This window comes from Psammomys obesus, unplaced genomic scaffold, assembly GCF_907164565.1.
Source record: "Psammomys obesus unplaced genomic scaffold, mPsaObe1.curated_primary_1811, whole genome shotgun sequence".
In the NCBI taxonomy this organism is placed as follows: Eukaryota; Metazoa; Chordata; class Mammalia; order Rodentia; family Muridae; genus Psammomys; species Psammomys obesus.
The window spans coordinates 6,084,089-6,106,754 of NW_026585686.1; the positions used below are offsets into that span (position 1 = coordinate 6,084,089).

Here is a 22,666-nt window from a genome sequence, read left to right on the forward strand (position 1 = left end):
GAGCTTCAGCAGTTACATCTCCTGTGTGACTGTGCAACGCTGTTATTTCAAGTTCAATTACCAACTAGGTTATACTGAAATATTTTCAACACTTTCCTGCGTAGAATTTGAAAGTACTTTTCATTACACTAAAGATTCCTGTTATACAAAATAGCTTTTAAAGAAATCGCCTCTGCAGGGTTTCTCTTTTTAAGTAAGACATGAAGTGAAATCCTCTTATAATATTTGTCCCGGCAAATGACAAAGCCAAATCTTGGAGCATAAAAAAACTATTGAAAAGTCAGTCATTAGAAGCAAGCAATTGAAAAAGGACACAAGTGGCTTATGAACAAGCTTCTCAGTGGAGTCAGGAAGCAGGCTATCAACACTCAGGCGGTTCTTATTGTGGCCGTTATCATAATTGACAGCATGACGCAAAAGCCGATCACATGACTTCTGGATAGGTATGCAAATGGTAAGAGGTCACATTTCACATATGCCTGCTGAAAAGGAAACACATTTGAAGGAAGTTTTAGTCAAACTAATGGCTATGCAAATGTTTAGTTTTGGGGCTAGTTTTTAAATTGAAAAGAAAATGCTTCTATCATCTTTTTGTCTTTTATTTTTAATTCCTTTATTTGCTTTTTCTAGATTTCAAAGACAGGGCTCTCTATATAGTATTTGAATTAATGTCAAAATAAAATCACATTTAATGCACCCTTAACTTTCAATCACAAAAACACAAAGGGAAATTATCTTCTTTCCTGAAACAAAAGCTCTGAGTGGGAAAACTGTAAAGATATTACAACAATTTGAGTTGTACATGAAGCTCAGGATAGGCAAGAGAGAGTGACAGGCCTGGTGAGTGGGGACAGGACAGGCCTGGTGGAGTGGGGACAGGACAGGCATGGCAGAGTGGAGACAGGACAGGCGTGGTGGAGTGGGGTGAGAATCAAGGTTTAGGACTCAGTACTTTGGCCTTTGTCTTGTGATGGGAACAGCTGTGTCTAACTTTGGACAGGCCTTAAAAGGGAAAAGGGTCACACGTCTCTAGCATTCCTAGATACCTTAAGTCTTAGAGGCAGGAGAAACTTCCATAGAAAAGAAAGAGCCCCTGTTTTTCCAACATTTAATGTGATTTTAAGTTCATGGACTATTCATATCCATTTAACTTTGTTTTGTTAAGTATCAAGAAGCCTGGCTTCAAAAATTGACAGAATGACTTTAAGATGCCAGGGTGGTCTTGAGTTTTCTTCTTGGCAGTTTCACTGTGATCATTTTCCCTGTTATTAAGGTCTGCAGCATCCATTCACAGTTCCTTCCAGATGCTCCATAGCAATTAATTAATAGGAATAGGAGAAACCTCTACCCTTCCAGCCAATAAGTGGAAATCATGAATACTCAAATGATGATCCTTTTCACACTCCTTTATCGCCCTCCTTCCTCAGGCTGTTAACCTGAGCCCTCAGGAGAAATGGGGAAACTCAAGAGAACATAAAACATACAACCCAACATGTTCCCTTGAGGGTCTCATAAACCTAAAATAAAATAAAATGAAGATGTAAACTTGCTTGTGCTGGTTATTTACATTCAGTGGTTTATTGGTTCAGTTGAGAGCTATTGCCATCATGGAAAACAGGCCTGTTCAATGACACTGGCAAATCTGGCCATTTTTCTTACTTTTATTTTTTTTTCTCCAAATGGCTATGCATTTAATAAATAAAGTCTCTATGTATAACAATGAAGGGCCTTTATCTGAATATAAAAACTTGAATTTAAGGTCATATCGATTCTGTATGGCTATCAGCAACATAACATACTTATTTGAGTGCATTTTCTGAGGTATTTCCACTTAGATGTGTCTGCTTCTGCAGATTTTTCATTTTAATTACTTAATCAGTTGAGCTTCCCACTTGGCTCTGGACTTACTCTGCAATAGCACATGACCTAGAACTTCTGATCCTCCTGCCTCCACCTCCCAAGTGCTGGAAGTATAAACATGTGCCACCATACTTGATGGTGTGTCATCTGAAGACCAGGGACCAAACCTAGGGCTAAAATCCCCTTCAAGTGGAGGAACACCAGCATGAGCGCATATGCAGGAAGATTTTCATCTTCACCTCTTTCTTACTAGTTTCAGGTAGTTCTTACTTGACCCCTAAGCTGACCACTTGTAGGGGTGTTCTTATTTCTTTTATTGTTTCTTTGGAATACTGGGCACAGCTTGGTTTTATAGACAGCCTTTTGTTTTTGTAGGTACATATAAGTTAAATAATTAAAATGGGATGTGACTTTGTATTTTGTACAGATATGTATATTATTATGTCTGATTTCTAGAGTATCAGAAAAATCAGAATCAGCCCCTTCTCTACACAGACACATTGCACTAACCTACTGAGTTTCTTAACTCACTTGCAGGTCGTCTTTTACACTCCTTTGAGACAGGAGATTAACTCCGTTACTTTGTAAAGTAAAATTCTTAGAAAACTCACACAGAAGTTTTGAACTTATGAAAATGTAATTGAGTTGAAAGGTATATGTTTATGTACCAGTTAAAATCCCCTTCAAAATCTGATTGGAAATAATTGACAGTTAAATTTTCTAACACTGACCTTAGACCAGAGATTTTCCACCCTCCTAAAGCTCTGACCCTTTAGTACAGTTCCTCATGTTGTAGTGACCCCCAGTCATAAAATTAGTCGTTGCTACTTCATAACTCTAATTTTGCTACTGTTATGAATCATAATGTAAGTATCTGATATGCAGGACATATGATATGTGACCCTGTGGAAGGATCTTTGGACCCCCAAGGGGTTTACAACCCGTAGTTTGAAAACCATTGGGCTAGACTGTCACTACCCTAAATTTTAAAAGTTATTAATTATTATTTAAAATTTATTTAAAGCTTAAAGTGAAATTGTGTATAATTGTGTATAACCTTGAATTATAATAATAAAATGTTTTATATGTTCTCCTAAAGAAGCTTAAATACGTTTAGTTTGAGTCTTTGAGTATTAAAAATCTGTACTGAGTTTGCATGGTCAGAGAGTGTCTTGGTTAAATAAAATATTAAGAATGGGAGGGAAGGGGCTACAGCTGGGATAAAAAGTAAATAAACTAATTAATATAAAAAATAAAATTAAAAAAAGAAAAATACTTAAGAACACAATTTTCATAGATATTCCTGTCAGGGAAATCTTTGGTGAATAATAGCTGTTTTTTGTTTTTTTTTTTTATTTTATTTTAGTTATTTAACTGTTTCCCTTACACCTACACTCTTTAAATTTTTACCTTATTGGATAGTTTATTAGTTAAAGATAGTTAATAAAATAGATAATAATTTTTTAAAAAAGAGAAAATTGCTCTGTTCTAGTAGCTTGGCTCAAGTGAGAGAGAATATATAATCCAGCACAAACAGTTGTCTCCTCAGATGCTTTGAAAGTGTATGCGTTGCTGGTCTATAATATAGACAAATAAATTCAAATCATATTTTATAATTTTAGTTAGTGAATGAAAATTAATTCAATATTAATTAGTATCTTGCCAGCTTCCTTGGCATTAAGTTATTGTAGAATACAGTCTTTGATTATTTTGTATATCTTTAAGCATTTTTTCTGTCTTAGAGAAAATATAACTTTAAAACACATAACTGTATGAATATATATATGCGATAAATGGAAATAACTAGTTTGGTTTGGCCTCTTTGAAAGTATATGTAGGAAAGAAAACTATAAAGCATGTTGATTTTAAATGCTCAGGATGAAGTCAAAGATTGCTCTCTTGAAATTTTTAGGAGTGGTTAGAGAAGAAAGCAAATTGAGTGTAACTAGCCAGTTTACATAAGCACCCTTCCAGAAAGACCACAGTGCCTCAGCCTCCTCTGAGATAGGCCATGAGTGATACTCAGAATCGTTATCAGAGAAAGCTGAGTCCCTTAGACATTAACCTGTAGCTAGTCACCACCAGAATGCTTGTGTTGTGCATGAATGTACATCTTGCTTCTTGAAATGCTGACCTTACTCAAAACTGGCATTCACTGGTGAAAATGGATCAGTGAGTGGCTCCCAAAGTGACCTCATAAGGGTGAAGCTTTTGTCTTTTACAGCCCATAGTTTGAAATGTTTTTCATTTATTTCTGAAGATAAACACTATAGCCAGAACATTGAATTTCTGTTTAGAAGGCCCACTCAGAGAACTCAAAGCAAGCAAACAAACAAAAAACTAAAAACAGGAAACCACCCAAACCCTGCACAACTAGATAGGCCTATAATGCCAGTCCTCAGGAGGCTGAGGACTGCATGTCCATGGTCAGTCTGAAAGACATAGCCAATTCCTTGTGTGCCCCTCACAAACAAATCTCACAATGTCGCTTCTCACACACTATAGACTAAACACATTTTCTTCTCTGAAATAGTAGAAATACGTCATCTGTTTAAAACTGAATAAGGATGTATTTTCCCCTTTGTGCGAATTATGGCCTGTTTTCAGAATACCTACTTTTCGTTCCATTTATTTTCTGTTATGGCTTCTTTATAGCGTCAAGCTGAGCAGATTCAACCCACCCAGCACTGTGCAGCTCCCTCTCTCTCTACCCGAGCAGCAGACTTTTTCCATTTCTTTATAGAAGTACTTTTACTTCAAATATCGAAGTAATTTAAACACACATTTAAAATCGTAGATTACATTTTCAGAACAAGAGCTATCATTCTGAAACCTCGGGCTGTCAGGCCTTGCAGACACTGGATTCGGACAGGGAGTAGCCCACTTTTTTTTTTTTTTTAAGCACCATGTTTTCAGGACAGAGTTAAAGCAGTTTGTCCCAAGTTGAAAGGCTTTTTGGCTGCAGCCGCCATCTAGAAACTCAGACGGAGGAGAGGCAAGCCAGGTTAGTGCACTCGGCAAGGCAGCCCCTCTTCTCTGGGAGATGCAGTTACCCAACTGGGAGTCTGCCTACCCAAAGGTTAAAAACAGTAATTTTCTAGTGTGTTTCTCCCCTGCAATGCCAGATAAGTTTACTTTCTTAAGCATAAAAATAAGCAGTATATCTTTTCAATAAATCTGCTAGCACTGTAGGGCAGCTGTTAACCAAACAGAACCGGATAGGGTTACCAGGAAGCACTCTGAAGAGTAGAGCCCATGTGTGGATCTGGGGAGAATTTGTCTCCGGCCCTGTCAAGTTGCCTTCTCCACTTTCTTCAAGTGCAGGGAAGCATTTATAATGCCCGGACACTGAATTTTACTTAAACCTCAAGCTCAAGCTCATTTTTGCCTCTTCCTGAACAATGCCAAGTTAGGTAAAATTAACATGAGAAATGGGAAGCCTCCAGCTTCTCAACCATTGATAGGGTGAACGCAGGGCGGGGCCTTCCTCCTCTAAACTGCATGTCTTCTGTTTTGCAAACTGCATGCTTTACAGATATTGATTATTTTACTCTGCAAAGATGATTTCGTATGTCGCATAGAAAAAAAAAGCTGCATTTTTATTTCCTTTCTAAAATAATCTCTCTATTGAACATTTTCTATTAACGTTTTCTTTTATTTCAGCTCAATTTATACTCTAATACTGGCTAATTGTTATGTTCTAAGCACTTGTTTCTCTTTATGCTTAATTGAGAAGCATATTGCAATAACTTTTTTTTTTCCTAAGGGAAAGTCTGAAATTTTTGCTTTATTGAGTAAGATTTTTTTGTTTTGTTGTTCTTTTCATTTTGTTTATTTTGTTTAATTTGTTTGTTTTCTTTAAGTTGCCTCTTGGGAAAGTAAGGGTAATGCCATGTTCAGTACTAGTTTGCATGTGTTCATTTAAATACTAAAAACTGTAGTCCTGCTCGATCCATATCTGACTGCTAGGTTTCAATTGACAGCTGAGGATTTGTGACTGGACCATGAATCAAAACGGCAGGCATTTATACCCCAGTACCAGTGAGGATACATTGGGAATTACTTGGCAAAGGTAACATTTTAATTATTTCCAACCCTACACTTACACGTAAAAATTACATGACCTAGAGTGTTTGTTTTTAATTAGTTGTACAGAAAATGTGATAAAAGTTTAGTTGTTTGGCTTTACCATTCCTGTTCCTCTATCCCTTTCTTTAATTCCTATTTAAATGCAGCATCCGATTGTTCTGGGTCTACAGCATATGTTAACTAGTCATTGGGATTTCTCAATACTGTCAAATGTTTGGGACAATTTATAACATTTTTGGTGGGAGTCAGAGGAGTGTAATGTGACATTTAGATTTAAGGGCCTGAAAATAAAATCATAGCTTTAGGCAAGATTTTTCTGCTACCCCAGGATAAAACATTGGTTTTCTACATTATGTGCATTTTCTCATTTCAACTCTTTTCTCTCCTGCTGACTGTAAGCCTTTTTAGTATCATTTATTCGTGTTTCAGTGGGGAAAGACTAGAAGAAAAATTTCAAGTCAATCATTTTACCTGTTGTTCACAGCGCCAGTGAACTTTGGAGTGGGAAGATTATTCGACGGTGTAATTAAAGAAGAAAAGTTGTTTAAGTGGTCTTAATTTCTGTTTGCACACTGATATAATTGACTTTATTAGGTTGGCTAAAAAATTATTTGAAAATAGTTTTGATATTATCTTATATTTTGGTTTTAAATATTATGTGTAAGGTAATCTCTTCAAGGCAGTTTGTGTCAAATAAAAAAATTATGGTATAGCATAAAGATGAACAAAAGAGAGTAAGGTAATGCTTGAGCCTCCCGACAGTGGAGCCAACAGTTTCTATCCTTGCTCTGATGGTGATCGTTTGCAGTGCTTGCCTGAAACCGGGTGCTGAAATATTAGTTGTGAAAGTGAGGCTTGAGTCCATAGTAGGTGCTGAGCTCAGCTGCATTCAAGGTGTCAGAAGTCTCCATTTACTTGGGTGAGAGCTCAGGGGGCCACCTGGATTTTGTTTTTGTTTTCAATTAAAAAATTAGATTTATTTATTTTGCATGTGAGTGTCTTGCCTGCATGTGCATATTTGCATCATGTGCATGCTTGGTGCCTGCAAAGAGGCCATTTGATTCTCCAGAGTTTGAGCTAAGGATGGTTGTGAGACCCCAGGTGGATGCTGGGAATTGAACCCCAGTCCTCAACAAGAGCAACAAGTGCGCTTAACTCTTCAGCCATCTCCAGCCCTGCACTCAGTTTTTAAAAGTCACCTGACATTTAATTCACACTTAAGTTATTATAATATGACTTTTTTCTGTTTAAATGTTGGTAGTAATATCATCTTTCTTAAAAAATATATATATTGTTCTTCTCCAAGAAGCTTTATATTAGTTAGAAAAAAATCTATATAATATATACTTTACAAACAGAAGATAAACCCAGTGGAAGTATCTTATTTAAATAGTCTCAATGATTAATGGTGCTTAATTAAAATGAATGAAAATGGCTTAAGACTCCAAATTAGTAAGCTATTTAAAGTTAATTTAATTAGATTTGATAACACATTGTTTTCATTAGTTTATTAAGTAACAATCCTATACTCCATGCTTTGCCTATCAGCAGAATGGCCTATGCTCACAAGGACAGTAAATTAGATGGAAGAAACTCAAGTTTCTAAATGTGACTCTGGCTGTCAAAACTTTGTAACTACTTTGTAACAGGTAGACTACTGATAGGCCTTTACTTGATCTAGAATATGATAGTGTCTTTGAAGTACATTAAAACCAAAATGATAAAAAATTTTGGTGATTTATAATCCAACTTGAACTAGGTCCGAGTAGTTCTGGAATCAGAACTTGGTCACTCCCCCACCCCCACCCCCCGAAAAACCAAAAGTAACACACATGTGGATAGGAGGAGTGGCCACAGTGACTAACAGTGCTTGAGGAAGCTCCATGTCGCGTCGAGAAAACTGATGTGGCAGCCAATTTCAGATCATAGTGAATCAGGAGGAGGGACTAGCTGAGTTTACTGATTTCATTTCTCCCTTTCTCGGAGGGTACTGATCTTCGGATTAGTGGCTCACCATATGAGATGGCTTGTCTGGCCAGTAAAGCCTTGAGGCTCTCCTTGGTTGCATCTGCTCTTCTTGCTGTGATTCAAAAAGGCCCATCATTGGTGTTTCAGCTGTAGCTATGCGTTCCACAGGGCTTCACTGAGTTGGAAGCAGGGGTAAAGAAGGTCTATCTTTAGTGCTGTGAGAGTCTCACGTAGAGGTCTTTGAATGTATATCACAGTTTAGAATAAACATGCTCAGATGAGACAGAAGTGCACTTTTGCTTTGCTACCATTTTCAAAACTGGACACAACTGCAGGGCATGGTGGAGCAAGCCTTTAGTCCTAGCACCGGGGAGGCTGGGGCAGGCGAGTCTCTTGAGTGTGCGGCAAGGTGGTCTAACACATGATTTATAAATGGTGCCCTGAAGTTGGTTTTTAAACTTCTGGATTTTTGTTTATAGATAGAATATTGAAAAGAAAAATCCTGTCTGGACCACTGTCACTTTCAAGAGAAGTCAGGACTGCTTAAGCTGTGGAGGCAACTCAGTAGTTTGAGAATATTAGGCAAAGATAGATTTGTTCAGCTAGAGACTTGAATGTACTTTGATATGTGGAGACACAAAACCTGCCATGCTTGTTGTGGTTATTGCTCATTTTGGTGTGTTGTTGTTTTTTAATATGTTTTTTAATTAAAATAGAACAAGATCACTTTCCCTCTCTCTGTCCTCTCCTCAGCTGCTCCCAGCTACCCACTCTCCAATACTCCATGTTTCCCCCGCTCTCACAGTGATAAGCTTTTTCTTATATTTTTGTTGTCACACAAACGCACACACATGTATGTGTATGCACACATATGCCAATGTACAAAGGCAATCAGACACAAAAGATAAGCAGTTCTCAACCTGTGGGCTCTTTGGGGGTTGCATACCAGATGTCCTGAAATTACATGATGATTCAGAACAATAGCAAAATTATAGTCATGAAGTATCAATGAAAGTAATTTTATGGTTGGGGGTCACCACAACATAAAGAACTGTATGAAAGTCCTACAGCATTAGGAAGGTTGAGAACCACTGCTGTAAACAGAAGGGGCACAGCAAAGCAAAGTGTTTGGAATTGTGTGTTGCCACTTGACTTGTCCTTAGTTGCTTTATTTCCTGCCTGGACCCCAGTTACCCTCTTGAGGTACGATGTCAAATGCAGCTTCTTTGGAGAGCTGAAAGTGGCAGGGAGTTGTGTGCATCCTCTGTGAGCTGGAGATCTGCTTGCCACATCCCAACCCAGCTCAGAAACTACCTTGGGCACTAATGGTGACTATCAGGGCCAGGTTTCCACAGACCTTCGAGGTTACAGTCCTGAAGGTGTTTTTGTGTTTGTTTGCTTGCTTGCTTTAACCTAACATTTTGTGATCTCTCTCTGTCTGTGTGTCTCTCTCTCTTTCTCTCCTGTGTGTTGCCATATATATAGTCACAAGCTAAGGGCTTACTCATATCTAGAGAAAGTGGAATTCCTTGCCTAAACGAATGGTTAGTTGCTAGAGTTCGTACAGAATAAAATCCTGAGGTCTTGCTTCCACTTCAGCTGGTGGATTCACCTTCTAAGAGCATGATAGGTGATGGATTGCTGGAGCTAGGTACTACTATGTTTGGTTTTCGTCCTCCTCCGTGCATAAGTTTTGTTGCTTTTGCACAAGTGCCTTGTGGGGTATAAACACATAGAACAGTTAGTTGCTAACTGGCTTGCTTTCTTGAGACCCTAACCAGACTCTTGCTTGCACTTTAAAATATGAAGAAACAGTATAATTCAGTGAAAGAGAAAGCTGAAGGACAACCTAAGAAGAATATAAGCAGCTTATTCTAAAACATTGGACGGGCGCTTTATACAAAGGAGAAGCTGCATGTATTGTTTCATTCTCTCTTCTCCCCCTTCCCCCCTTAAGAAAACGCAAAGCCACAAGTGAGTGGTTGTATGTGTCTGATGGCTTATGTAAACATAGAAGAAGCCTTCAGATGGCTAAAATAAACATGAGCGTGTTACTGAAGGATACGTTTACATAAACCATTTGCTCAGCCCCTGAAATAATGAATAAATGAAGATTTTACTGAAATAATTGGAAGGATTTTTTGTTTTGTTTTGTTTCTGCTTATGCCATAATTGAATGGCACCAAAGAGACTTTTATCAGCGATTTTCCATGTTACATGTGTTCCCTGGTCCTTTCTAGGAGCTGAATACTTCATCCTGTCATTACTTTACACATGTTTTTGTAAGAAATTGTCGTTTATTACTGCAGTTCCATGGAGTTGCTTGATTTCCCAAGAGAAGTTTAGCAGCCAGTAAAGGTTACTTGGATCTGGCTGGGCAGGAGAAGGAAGGCAAAATGAAGGAACAAGAGTGTGCATTTCAGTAGTTACTGTGAAACACTGCTTACCGGTTTCTCTCCCATGCTTATACTGCCTTCTTTACAACGTGTATGCTCTCTATCAAAAGACTATAAAACAAAAACTTAAATGATAAATTTTAAGAGGTTGCAAGCTGTCTGTATTCACAGATGTATGTTTATATCTACAAATATATGGTGTGTGTGATAAAGGCATGGGCACAGTCCTGTCCTTAGAGAGAGTTAAGTTAACTTTAATTTCAGCACTATATTTAGAGCATCCCTGCACATCCTCTAGGTTAGCATTTCGGGCTCAGGATCTCTCATCTTGACACAGAACTGCGGTCAAGCAGCTTCCTTGTTCCTGCAGAAGGGGGAAGCCAATTTCCATTGCTGAACCTTCTTTTCAGCTGTTAGCTCTGGAGTTTTCTGACTGTTCAAATTTTTATGTGCCATTCTGAGCCCCTAGCATCACTCTGAGACCATTAGAAATGCTGATAAGATAGATGCATAGGCAAGTGCTTGGTTCAAGGCAGAAAATTACAAAATTCAGTTGCGTGTGAGCAGTGTTTGGTAACAGGGCAGCTAGCTGCTGTTGTTCTTTGCATTTTACAGTCTCTTGAAAGGGGTGACTGTCTCTTCTCATTGATATTACTTGCACCTGTCAGGAAATCAAAACAAAAGTCGTTAGCATTTTATTAAAATGATCTGAGATGGTTTTCACAAACACACAAAGTCTCTGATCTGGCTATTGAGAGCTGTGTTGGGACTTGTAGTTTTTACCTACCTTTCGTCGTTTATAAAGAAAGATTTGTCCAACTGGACATTTCCTTTTTATCTAGACGAACTCTTCAGAACAGTTCCTAAGAAATTAATTGTATTCCAGCCAGACTTGCACGCTGCCATCCCACAGGAAATGGGTCAGCAATCCATTAAGATGCCATTAGATAATCTAATTTGGAACTTAATCTCTAAATTAACCATGCTCCATACTTGAAGCATACTTGAGAGAAAGAAAAAAAGTTTACGTTTGAATCGATAGGGGAGCCGAAGCGTGAAGAAGGCTGTTTGTTTTTTCTGTAGCTGTGGTCACGTCTCAAGCCGTCTGGTAACCAGGAGAAACCAGACATGATGTAATTCCAGATTGAACTTGAACTTCAGGGACTTAGCATGGGGGAACAATGGGCCATCGGAATCAATAATGTCCATTTTCCACATGATTATGTCTGGGGCTTTCCTTCAACCTTTCTGGATGGACAGTGCGACCAAAATGAGATGATCCAGGGACAAGATGTTAGAGGAGAGAGAACAACTTTCTTCATGGTATTTTCAGAGCAGCACTGCAGATTCCAGCAGGATTAGAAAAGTTCCCGCTCTGCAGTAAAGCGGTGGTCTGTTCAGAGCACTCTTTGTTCGCCTAGGTAGGACAAACTTAATCTTCCGTTTCCTGTCAGATGGTTTTTGGCAGCCAAGCCAGAGAGGGAGGAGCAGGATTCAGAACATTCTCAAAGGCAAACCTTACTGATTAACCCTTTGCAGCTAGAGGAAGTGTGCTAAATGCTGACCTTGTTTGAAGATGGTTTATGCAAAGCACCATGTAAACACGCGCATTCTCTGCTGAGGAAGTCAGCTCCATCACGGCCCACACACCATTACTTTGCTGTTGTGATCCTGGAGCTAGAACTAGGTGTACTGTAAGTTGGGTCATACTTAAATAATAGAGCTAGAAAGGAACATACTTCAAAGGAAATGTAATGTTATAGAAGTAAAGGCAAAAGCCTGCTGAATTTCAGCACAGTGAATATTACTAATATACGTGCCGCGTGTCAGAAACTGTAGAAAGTGAGTTGTTTCTCCCTCATTCACTTTGCTTTAGGAGTTCTCTACACATGTGAACACAGTGAAAGGCCCAACGCCAGAAACTCAATTCTTAACTCTTTGTCGTCTTGCTCTTCAGAATTCTGTTATGAACAAATCCTCTCCTTTAGAAAACTGTACAGATAATACTGCATTTTGCTTTTAAATAAAAAATCATTTGAGAAGGAGTCTTCTGGCTTTTGTACAAAACTCTCATTTGTCTTTCAGTTAGTATGCCTTGGTGAGCTTCTCTGTGAAAGGCACCATTTTTGTAGGGAAGTGCCTGCAGTTGAAGAATCACTTATGCAAATAAGAGGAGCAGTAACCCTTGTAACAATAGCTTTGAAAAGGAGCCCAGGAGTGGAGAGGAATACAGACTAGAAGAAGGCTGGCTGTCAACATGTGGGCTTCCCTGTGGCCTGGTCTGTGGCAGGATGCAGTTAGCCTGTCAGTCTGTATAGTTTTAATTGGCAAAGCATCCCACCGCTCCATAGGTTTACATAGGTAAGCATGTGTGCCCTGTAATTAATTTATAATTAATCATCTTTATGATTTTCTATCACACATTTTTTTTAGCTCTAAGATATGAACAAGATCAAGTTGCTTTCTAAAAATATGCTAAATTTGGCTACTTAAGAGGAAGATTTGTTTTAAATCTTATTTACATTTAACTGTTGTAAGCAAGTAAGTTTTTGTGACTTTTCAGTGTATGGGTTCTTTTGTTGAAGGGCCTTCTAGGGTCATGTGTGAAAGCTTCTTCAGTAAAAGAGCAAAGCGTAGCAATGATCTAGTTCACTGTCTAGCTGCAGTGTTCCCATAGGAAGTCACTCTTGCTTGTGCTCTTCTTTAGATTAAGTACTTCACCTGTGCATGTGCCGGTTTTTTGTTTTTTGTTTTTACTTGGAAAATGCTCTCACTGTGCACTGCTAAAGTGAACCCTCAATTCAGCATACCCCAGAAGCAAAGCCCTATGAAACAATTGAATATAAACCAATGAGGTCTGACAGCCTACTGTTTGATGTTATTTTCAAAAGTGTGGCTCCCCGAGGATTAACAATAAAGAAGGCTATTTACCTACTTAGTTAAGAAATAAATACATTTCTCTTTCATTACTATGAAGTGCTATTGCTTGCAGTTAGAGTCATTCCATGAGCCACCTGCAGTTTATGACATTTGGTGTTTCCCAGAGAGCACACAAGGGTCCTTTGCAAAGCAGGTAAGAGCTAGCCAGGGAGCTTTCTGATGCAGACTATTACAAATAGTGATAATCATTAGAAATCATCTTGCATGCAAATAAGATCATTCAGATGGTGATAATGATCATTAAAAATGGGAAAAATAAATCAAAGAAACCTAGGACCTGTATAAAGCATAGAGTGTATTTCACTTTCAATCTAGCCTCATCTAAAAAGGGGCTCAAAAGCAAATTACTATCACATACCCACATCTGTATGTACATAAGGCAAAGGCACATATTATTTTTGGCTGAAAAGCAACTAGCATTGGATAAATAAATTATAGTTACTCATGTGGTAGTTGGCTCAGGAATTATTCTTGTTTAGGAGTTCTAGTGCATCTAAGTGTTAACTGTAAGCCATTGGATATCTTATATAATTTACCTGCAGTAGGAATATAGGAATAAGAAACTGGAATGTATTTTTCACAGAGAGAGCTGAAGTGAAGAGTGTGGGTAACAATGCAGATCCCAGGACTATAATACTGTGGCCGAGACCTGGGCTTCTATGGCCTGATACTAGAATACAGTTGGGCAAGACTTCAGGCTGCAATCTCCTCATCCATAAACTAAGCATAAATGTTTACTGTTAGGACCAAAATTGGTAAGGTAGGTCAGTCGCCTAGACCAGCGCCTGGCAAATCACTCATCCTGTGCTAGAGATTAGATGCCATGTACTTTGTTCTGATATATTAACAGATTCAACTTGAAGCCTGCACATTTATTCTGTGCACTGATCTGAGTGTTCTTTTTCCCACAAGACAGTGCATAGCCTTTGTGTTTTACGAAAGCCAGCCACTAGTTGAGATATACCGTAGTACCTCTAGACTTAGCTAACGTAACTGAGCCTAAGTCTTTCAAACGCATTTTTCACTTTAGTAGAGAAAATACTTTCCTGTGTATTTTAGAAGAGATATACTAAAACTAGAATGTTAGTACTTTATCAATAACGTTATTTGACCAAAAGAATAAAAGTGACACCTGAAACTGGTACAAAGGAATTGAAAGCAGATTTTTCTGAATTATCATTTTATATAGTCTTTATGCTTCCTATGTGTGTTTTCATCACTCTCTACTAACAATATGGCTACTGGTATGTTTCGACTTGGCATAAATCTACCAAATCTTTGTGCCGTATTTCTTAGGATTTAAGTTTGGTATTTTAAGTTTGAAAGAACACCTATAATCTTTGAAATAACTGCAGTTTATAAATCTAAACAGTCAATAGTATGATTCCCATGGAAAGTATTAGTATAATTAGAATGTTGACATTATATGACCTAACAGTTGGAATGCGTAATTCATTATGAAATGAGCACCAATTAGTAATACATGGATTGAGCCATTCTTCAAATACCTCTCACTGTTTTAGTGACCGAAGCCTAAAAGGTAAAGGTTTTTTTTTGTTTTGTTTTTGTTTTGTTTTGTTTTGTTTTTTATGTTAGTTCTTGCTCAACTTAATGCCTTCATCTATGTTTATTTGACACCCTGTAGTTCTGGTTGGTTATTGTATTAAAAGCTAAGGAGCCAATCCCTTTTGGCCTTGAAGGCATGGTCACAGGATGAATAATTCTTTTTTCTTTTTTTTTTTTCTTTTTTTAATGACCAACAGATGTTGTTTTGGCACCTACCGCAGTTTTATTTTCTTTCATTGAAAGATAAAGAATCTACTCCTTTAGCAGAACAACCATAGTGTATGGAGGGTCAGAAGTTTTAAAGGTATGGTTGGACTGTGTGTAAAAGTCTACCAAATCTTTGTGTCTTATTTAGTATTTCTCAACTTTCTTGAGAGTTCCAAACCACTTTCCCTCATAGCTTTCACTGCAGTGTTACCTCGGAACGATTTTTGCTTTCCAAGAAGGCAGAGCTAGAGTCTGAGCTTGTTGCCTTTTACAAAGCACTTCGCGCTCAGTGCACTTACTAGTCTGCTAGTCAACACTGACTAGCTGTTGATACAGTCTGTGTGGCGTATGGCAAAGTCATCATCTTCTGAAGCAAATACATTTGCCTTGAGAAAATTCTGTTCCAAAAGTTCTTTCCAAGGTGGGACCAACCTGTGACTCTTTCAGAAGGCAACATAGCCTAGTGAAATGGCCATGGGACTCAGAATAGCTTAAATCTGAGCACTACGTGAGAGAGATTGGCTTCAGTTTCTTTACTCACTGGAGGAAATAATAATGGCCATTTCAGGAGTTTATAGATAAAACACCAAAGATGGTACCTTGTGTTTACCATCATGGTTATCATCTAGAAATGTCTCCCTTTGTGCTAATTTTATAAATTGGCTCGTATGAAATCGTATGACATGATTCAGAGTTCTGAATCACTTCTAATCCAATGTCTTCTCTGTTACATTGGAACTCCCTTAAATGATTTGATAAGTTTCTTCAACAAAGATGAGACCCCAATATAAAATGAATCAGGGCCATCACCTCCCTGACTATCTCCTAAGTCAAAGGAATTGGCTTAGTTCTTCCCCTGTTGGGGAGAGCCAGTTTACAGTTGGTCACAATGGAGTGAATATACTTTTGGAGGTATCCAATGTTTTGTTTCTAGAGCTTTGATTTAGCTCTCGTGTGTTTTGTGTATGATATCTCATCATGTATGCCATCAGGATGAGCTGTGTTTTATTTTCTGATGCTGCCAAAATCTTCTGCACGTTTTGATCACGACTTTTCAAACTTGTTTCCTTTTCTTACTACTTTTGTTTTTAGTGGTTATGGGCTGCAAATGTTTTCTAGATACATGTTATCAGATTTCATTAAGATGCATCCATAGTTTGTCTAAAAGTTACTTGACATTGGAAAATCGAATCACAACAAAGTAAACACAAGCTTGAAGATACATATTACTATCTTTTAATGTCTGGGGAATCCTTTCAGTTATATTGTAAAACTCTTACTAGTCGAAGTATAGATTTTTAAAAATTGAACGCACAGTAAATCATGTAATTGTTACTGTACCATGAATGAAGACCAAGTCATATTTTTAGACTACTGGATTTACATAAATGTGTGGACGTTGACATTCATCTGTATTAGGGAGCCACAGCGTGGTGGTACTTACTACATATTCTCAGTGAAAATTTAGGATTTGTGTTTTTTAATCAAATGATCTGGTCTGGTTTAACAATTAACATTGTTATATAGGCTTTGAGTTACTTTTATCAGGATTTTACCCCCTTGAGGGAATTGCTGTCAAAGCTCAAAAGAATGTTCCTTATAGTTCTGAACTTAACCTATGAATTGGTGATAAGGGAGTTGTAAAACTCAGATATGGGGCCTAGATAGTGTTCACGTTTGAGATTTATTCTCCCCTAAAGATTTGTAAACGGTATCGACAAATATATTACATTCTGCAGTGTTGGTATGGTCATAATACAGGCCAGGAGATTTGGAAGAATTAACTAAACACTTAAATTAAATTTGGTGTGCATTCTACAGCTTAAATCCTCAATAGGTGCTGAGCAGCCATTTATTCTGGATTCTTATCCTTTCTCCAAGAATTTGGTAGATTTGTCTTTTTAGGAGCCACTCCTATGTTTTGTTTATTAGTACACTCTCTCCAAAGCATACAATCACTGAATGACTCTCTGAAGCTCATCTAGTTGGGCATTCTTGTTGATTTCACAGGGTGGCTTGCTTTTTGTTGATGCTGTATTTTACTGCCAAGGATTATCTTTTGAGCTACACTGTTTGCTTTTGACACATGCTTCTTACTTTAGGTTAAAAATAATAGATGGCTCTTTTGTAATTTGCCTTATTGTTAAGAAATAATCTCATCTATATCCAGAGTCTATAAGAACAGATAAGACTCATTTTTTTCCTGTGGTGTTCACCTTTCAGTCAGTAAGATAATTGCGAATAACAGATGATAATGATATGAAGTAATGGATGCTGTAAAAGGACTATGTACAGAGTGCAGTGATGCACAGCTGACATGAAAATAAGTTTCTTGGTGCATTATATAACATTGTTCCCAGTCACTGCTACAAGACACAGAAATAGTTCTCAAGATGTGTGTGGGAAGAGAGAAATATGTGAAAAACAGTCAAGTCTCTCAGAAAAGAGTTCAGTAAAAACATGCACAGTCTTTAGAGTTGGGGCCGTTCACCAACTAAGTTGGTATATATATATATATTTTTTTTTCTGCATAAACTTGATACAGAGCATCTCAATTTTAAATTCAGAGATACTCAGATGTCAGTGTGTTCCTAAATACATGTAACCAAGGTCAACACCTTGTAAAAAGAGCCGAGTGGGAGTTCAAACCATTGATTCATTTGTCCAAAATTTTGTAACACATCTGCTGTATGCTAGGCCATGTACTAAATGATTAGCAAAGTAAGGGTCAGATTTTGCTGCTGTTGATCTAGTCATCTAATCCTAAAATCCCTTGAGAAAAAGGGGTCACTCTTAATGCATTGCTGAGCAATATGGTACCTAGACATGTAGAAATAAGCCATGTTTTATATTGAGCCATCTTCAGAGTAAAAAATGTTACATATCTGGTTGTTTAAATCTAAAATTGCTTCTTTGTGTCAATTGCCATTATGTTTTTTATGCCTGAACAGAAAGTTATGTCTAGATTGTTAATGGCATTAACAGTATCCACATCAGCTACGGTTTCAACTGTAGAGGGGACTAAATAAAATTTAAAACATGGAGCATATGCCATGCCAGGTCGTTGCTAAACTGGGCACAGAATTGTCTGTGTGGTGTTTCCTTGGTATAGTGCTACAGGTGCTAGGAGGCTGACATTAGCTCCCAGTGGACTATCACTATAAATAATGCAGCAGATCAGAGTACCCTAAAATATCTGAGATGGAGTGTTTTGTGGTGCTATAAATCTAGTATCCCTTTTCTCCATATGATAATTTTATAAGAATGATAACAAGAACAACTAGAAAAATTTTTTTCAAGCCTTTTTTTTTTTTTTTTTTTATAAATCCCAAGGCTGACACACAGCTGACCAGCTGACTGGTGAGAGGCAGCACTGCTGGCTAGGTGGTCCCTTCCCTCAGGTCTCCTTCAGTGCATCCCAAATATCCCATCATTCCTGGCAGTAAAACGCTCAGGCCCCTGCTGCCAGTCAACTGAGAAAAAAAAAATTAATACAAAGAAAAGTTTTGTTCTCTCTAAGGGAGATTATAGGGGAGAGCAAGAAAACAGCAGCAAACACAGCAATCCCCTGTGCCATGCCGTACCTTCCACCCTCACGCACAGAATACAACCAACTGGGTTCCATGTGGTCCAAGAGAGACAGCCATTGGGTTGTCCAAAACTCTTCAGTTTTGTAATGATAATTAGGTATTTTGAAATTCATACCATATATGGACCTGCAGGAAGATGTATTATTTTCTCATTTGAGTACAAAGGATATATGTCATTACATTTTAAATTTTATATAACCCAGTAGCAGATATGCCCATCACATTCAGAATATATCGTGAACTAAAGGTTAAATACAATTATTGTATCTAGCAAGCTTCGATGGTCTGGTATTACTAGAAACTTCTGCTTTTCTTTTTCTTCATTAGAATAATAAAAATAATATTGCATTTATTATATTGAAGGGATCAGATATTTGAAAAAGAATATCCTTAATCAGGTAGAGTTCCACAGTTGTGAATGTGTCCTGTTTTGTGTTTTTCTGCATCTCAGTTAGGTTTTTTCATGAAAGAAATCATGTAGATTACATGTGTATGATATGTATAATCTACAAGTTATTGCATGTAGTATATGTATGTGCTATATGTATAATTTAGCAAAGTCAATGCATGCTATTAATTTTTAAATTTTATTAAGATTTTAATTTAAAAATGTAACAGTTGTAATTTGATACACTTAGAATTTAGAATTTATATTTATATTACGGCTGAAATTTTTAACATTCTCCTTTTGTCTTTTTGTTTTTTTGTTTTATTTTTGTCTTCCTTCCCTACCACCCTTCTGCTCTCAACAGTCCTGGTACCTGGGCTAGCTTGGTTCCTTTTCAAATGTCAAATAGGACACCCATCTTACCGGCAAATGTCCAAAATTATGGTCTGAACATAATTGGAGAGCCTTTCCTTCAAGCAGAGACAAGCAACTGAGGGGAAAGAAACACAACAGCAGCATAAGAAAACTTAGGGGGAAAACACTCAACAAAGAAAAAGAGGAAGACTGGACAAAAGGGAGAAAGGAGAGAAAGAGAAGAAAGAAGACGACAGACCGGCCTGGCAGCTCGAACGGCCGCCAACTCCCTTAAGGTTGAAACTGTAGTGACATGAAAGGGTCAATGATATCTCACTGAAGCTAGACTGCAGCCTCCGCAAGTAGCCTTTGTTACATGAAGTCCGCTGGGAAGTAGATGTTCTGTCTCTATGACAATATATTTTAACTGACTTTCTAGATGCCTTAATATTTGCATGATAAGCTAGTTTTCTTGGTTAGTATTCTCGTTGTTTACGCATGGAGTCACTATCCCTGGTTATGTCACCAACAAAGGCTAGGAGGCGGCGTCAGAGGGGCTGGGGACAGAGCCATGAGCCAGCCAGTTTATAAGCACTCTGATTTCTAAAAGTTAAAAAGTATATATATATATAAAATCTCTGTAGCCTTTAGTTATCCGTACAGATTTATTAAATTTTGGCCCTTAACCCAGCCTTTTCCAGTGTGTAACCCAGTTTGAAATCTTAAAAAAGAAAAAAAAAAAAAAAAAAAAAAAAAAAGAAAAATAGGGAAAAAAAACGGTTTGAACTCGAAGGCTCTATGGAAGAAATGCCTCTATGTGGGTGAAGGGTTACCTCTGCATGCAACAGTAAAAATTAATATAATATTTTCCCCACAAAAGGAACACTTAATAGAGGCAAGTGCAATTTATAAATTTATATCTAAAGGGGAATCATGATTATAAGTCCTTCAGCCCTTGGACTCTAAATTGAGGGGATTAAAAAGAATTTAAAATAATTTTGAGCGAATTTATTTTCCCCTCAGTTTTTGAGGGCATTTAAAAAGGCATTAAATCAAGACAAATCATGTGCTTGAACAAAAAAAAGAAAAAAAAGAGAAAAAAGAAAAAAAAAAGAATGAAAACACAGCACTTAGGTTGGCTTAGCTGCAGCCTCCTCAGAGGTCGAATTATTTATTTAAAATTACTGGTTGCATCAAGAACCCGTAGGGTGTACAAATGGTTCTATAAAATCTTCAGCGTAGAGACAGAGAGGCAGGTAAATCCATGTCACAAGGGTACAGCTTCCACTGTAGGAGGACAGGAACCGCGCTCTCAGAGAAGTGCCATCAGGGTGCTGGAAACGTGCATGGTGCTTTCAGACATTAGCCTTGTTCAACACATTTCTCGTATTGACAGATCCGTAGTGTGCATGGGCAGACACATGTTGCCTCTATGTCTCTTAAAATTTTAATGAAAAGTACTCTTTCCAGTAATCCTAATTTGCACGAAGATATAATGTCCACATTACGTGCCTTGCCTTGAAATCTAAAAAAACAAAAGACAAAAAAAAAAAAAACACAAAAGTGACATCACTACACTTGTTTTGCTGCATTTATTATCGTTTTAAATCTTTACCATTTTTATGACAAAATATTTTGTACTCCAGACGAAGAAAAATGTGTGACATCATGGATTTTTTAGACAGTTACACCTTTATCTCACATTTATAAAGCATATCATGGCTGTGTATAGTTGCCGCTTAAAAATTGTAATCGACCAGCAATATTTTCAGTATTTTGGTGTTTTTTCTATTAACCTTTCATGTTTTTCATCTTCCAATTAATATTTGGGGGGAGGGGTTTCAAATTTATACGAATTATGCAATACCAAGTTTTGCCTATGTAGGTAGTGCTTTTAGCTGTATTGGTTATTATAGGTAAGTACACAGAGTTAAAAAGAAATAATGTATGCTTTTTTGTTTGTTTGTTTATTTGTTTGTTTGTTTTAATTGACCAAAGTGGGTACTGCTATTTTTGCAGTGTGATGAGGTCCTTTTGTGTACTGAGAGATGGACAGGGGATTTTTTTTAATATACATACATATATATATATATTCAGGGGTGGGCGGGAGGATTTTTAACCCTTTACAGTGTAGCTGTGAAGCACTGCACCCTGAGATGGGCCTGGCTGCAAAGCAACTCTTCTGCCTACTGTGACAAAGGTCAACTTACACAGGTTTCCCCCCCCCCCTTCCCACCTGGGGTACAAGCTGAACTCATTTCTGGTTTTTAAGCTAAGAAAATGGGAAGAGAAAGCAAGCACAGCAAAGCCTCCTAGAGGCACACTTAGAAGAACTGCCCTGTCTTCTTTTAGTTGTTGATAGTTTTTCCTGAAAGTCCCGGATCCACAGTGGAAAGTGAGCCTGTCTCATATTTGGCAAAGACATTTCTTGAAGTGCCCACATAGCAGATGTTGGCTGTTTCACACTTGTGAGTGTGACACAGGAATAAGCTTTCTTCTACCAAACACATTCACCCTTCTGGAGGGAGCGCTCTCCTTCCCAGCCCTGTTTCACTTTATTACTGACAGGATGTGATGTTCCTTGACTTACTACTTCAAGTGGGTGGCAGTGCACTTGGGGTTTTGTTTTTTGACATCCAGAAGGCTGACTGGAGAGAGAGTTACTCTTATTGAATGTATTTGGACTGATAGATTAAAATCAAAGTTCAGTTTTTAAGGAGAAAAAATAAGTAAATCCTTTCATTTTACTTGCCCCTGTAAACTGAAAACTAGAGCAGAGAAAAATATAGAGTTCTAAGCATCTAATTTTCCTGTGGATGAACTAAGCCTGTTTGATAATGATGAGAGGGACTTCTTTTCTAAGGGGTGGTAACTTCAAGTATATATTTGAGTTCATTTTCTCTGAGGAGCTAGAGGTGAATGGAGGCCAATTTTATTTTGTCTTCTCTTCAGCCCTCCCTGGTTCTATCGAGTGTATTCCTCACTCCAAGGAGATCTTTCAGAATTAGTGACGCACACAGTAGGCTGTCAAGAAGCTCTTTTGATCCCACCCCCAGGCCATGGCCTAACAAAATAAACTGTCAAGTGTATGCATAGCAGATCATTTAATATTGAGTACTTTAGAAAAATGTTCTTCGGCCTGAGAATTAAATCTGACTAGTCCGTTTAGTTTGATGCCCACATACCAGGTAGCACAGTGGGGTCCTGGGGCACAGGTTCCGAGGAAGGCCCACCATGTCTGCGAGACTTGCTCTGCAGATAACAGATCCTCTCAGCCAAGCTCTTAGTGTATTTCTGACCGATTTGGT

The 22,666-nt window shown here is 37.8% G+C and overlaps 1 protein-coding gene across 5 annotated transcripts in view; it reads left to right on the plus strand.

Annotated features, from left to right (window-relative positions):
* Window positions 1-22,666, plus strand: part of Nfib (nuclear factor I B) — a 217,795-nt gene that overhangs the window by 191,882 nt on the left and 3,247 nt on the right. For 3 of the 5 annotated variants that reach the window (XM_055629796.1, XM_055629806.1, XM_055629832.1), the window contains 2 exons: window positions 5,844-5,932; window positions 19,369-22,666. The exon at window positions 19,369-22,666 is cut by the window's right edge and continues 3,247 nt beyond it. In XM_055629796.1, the coding sequence (XP_055485771.1) occupies window positions 5,844-5,932; window positions 19,369-19,498 (219 nt within the window). In that variant the 3' untranslated portion in view covers window positions 19,499-22,666. The remainder of the gene's footprint in view (window positions 1-5,843; window positions 5,933-19,368) is intronic. The other 2 variants (XM_055629813.1, XM_055629822.1) reach the window with 1 other exon arrangement.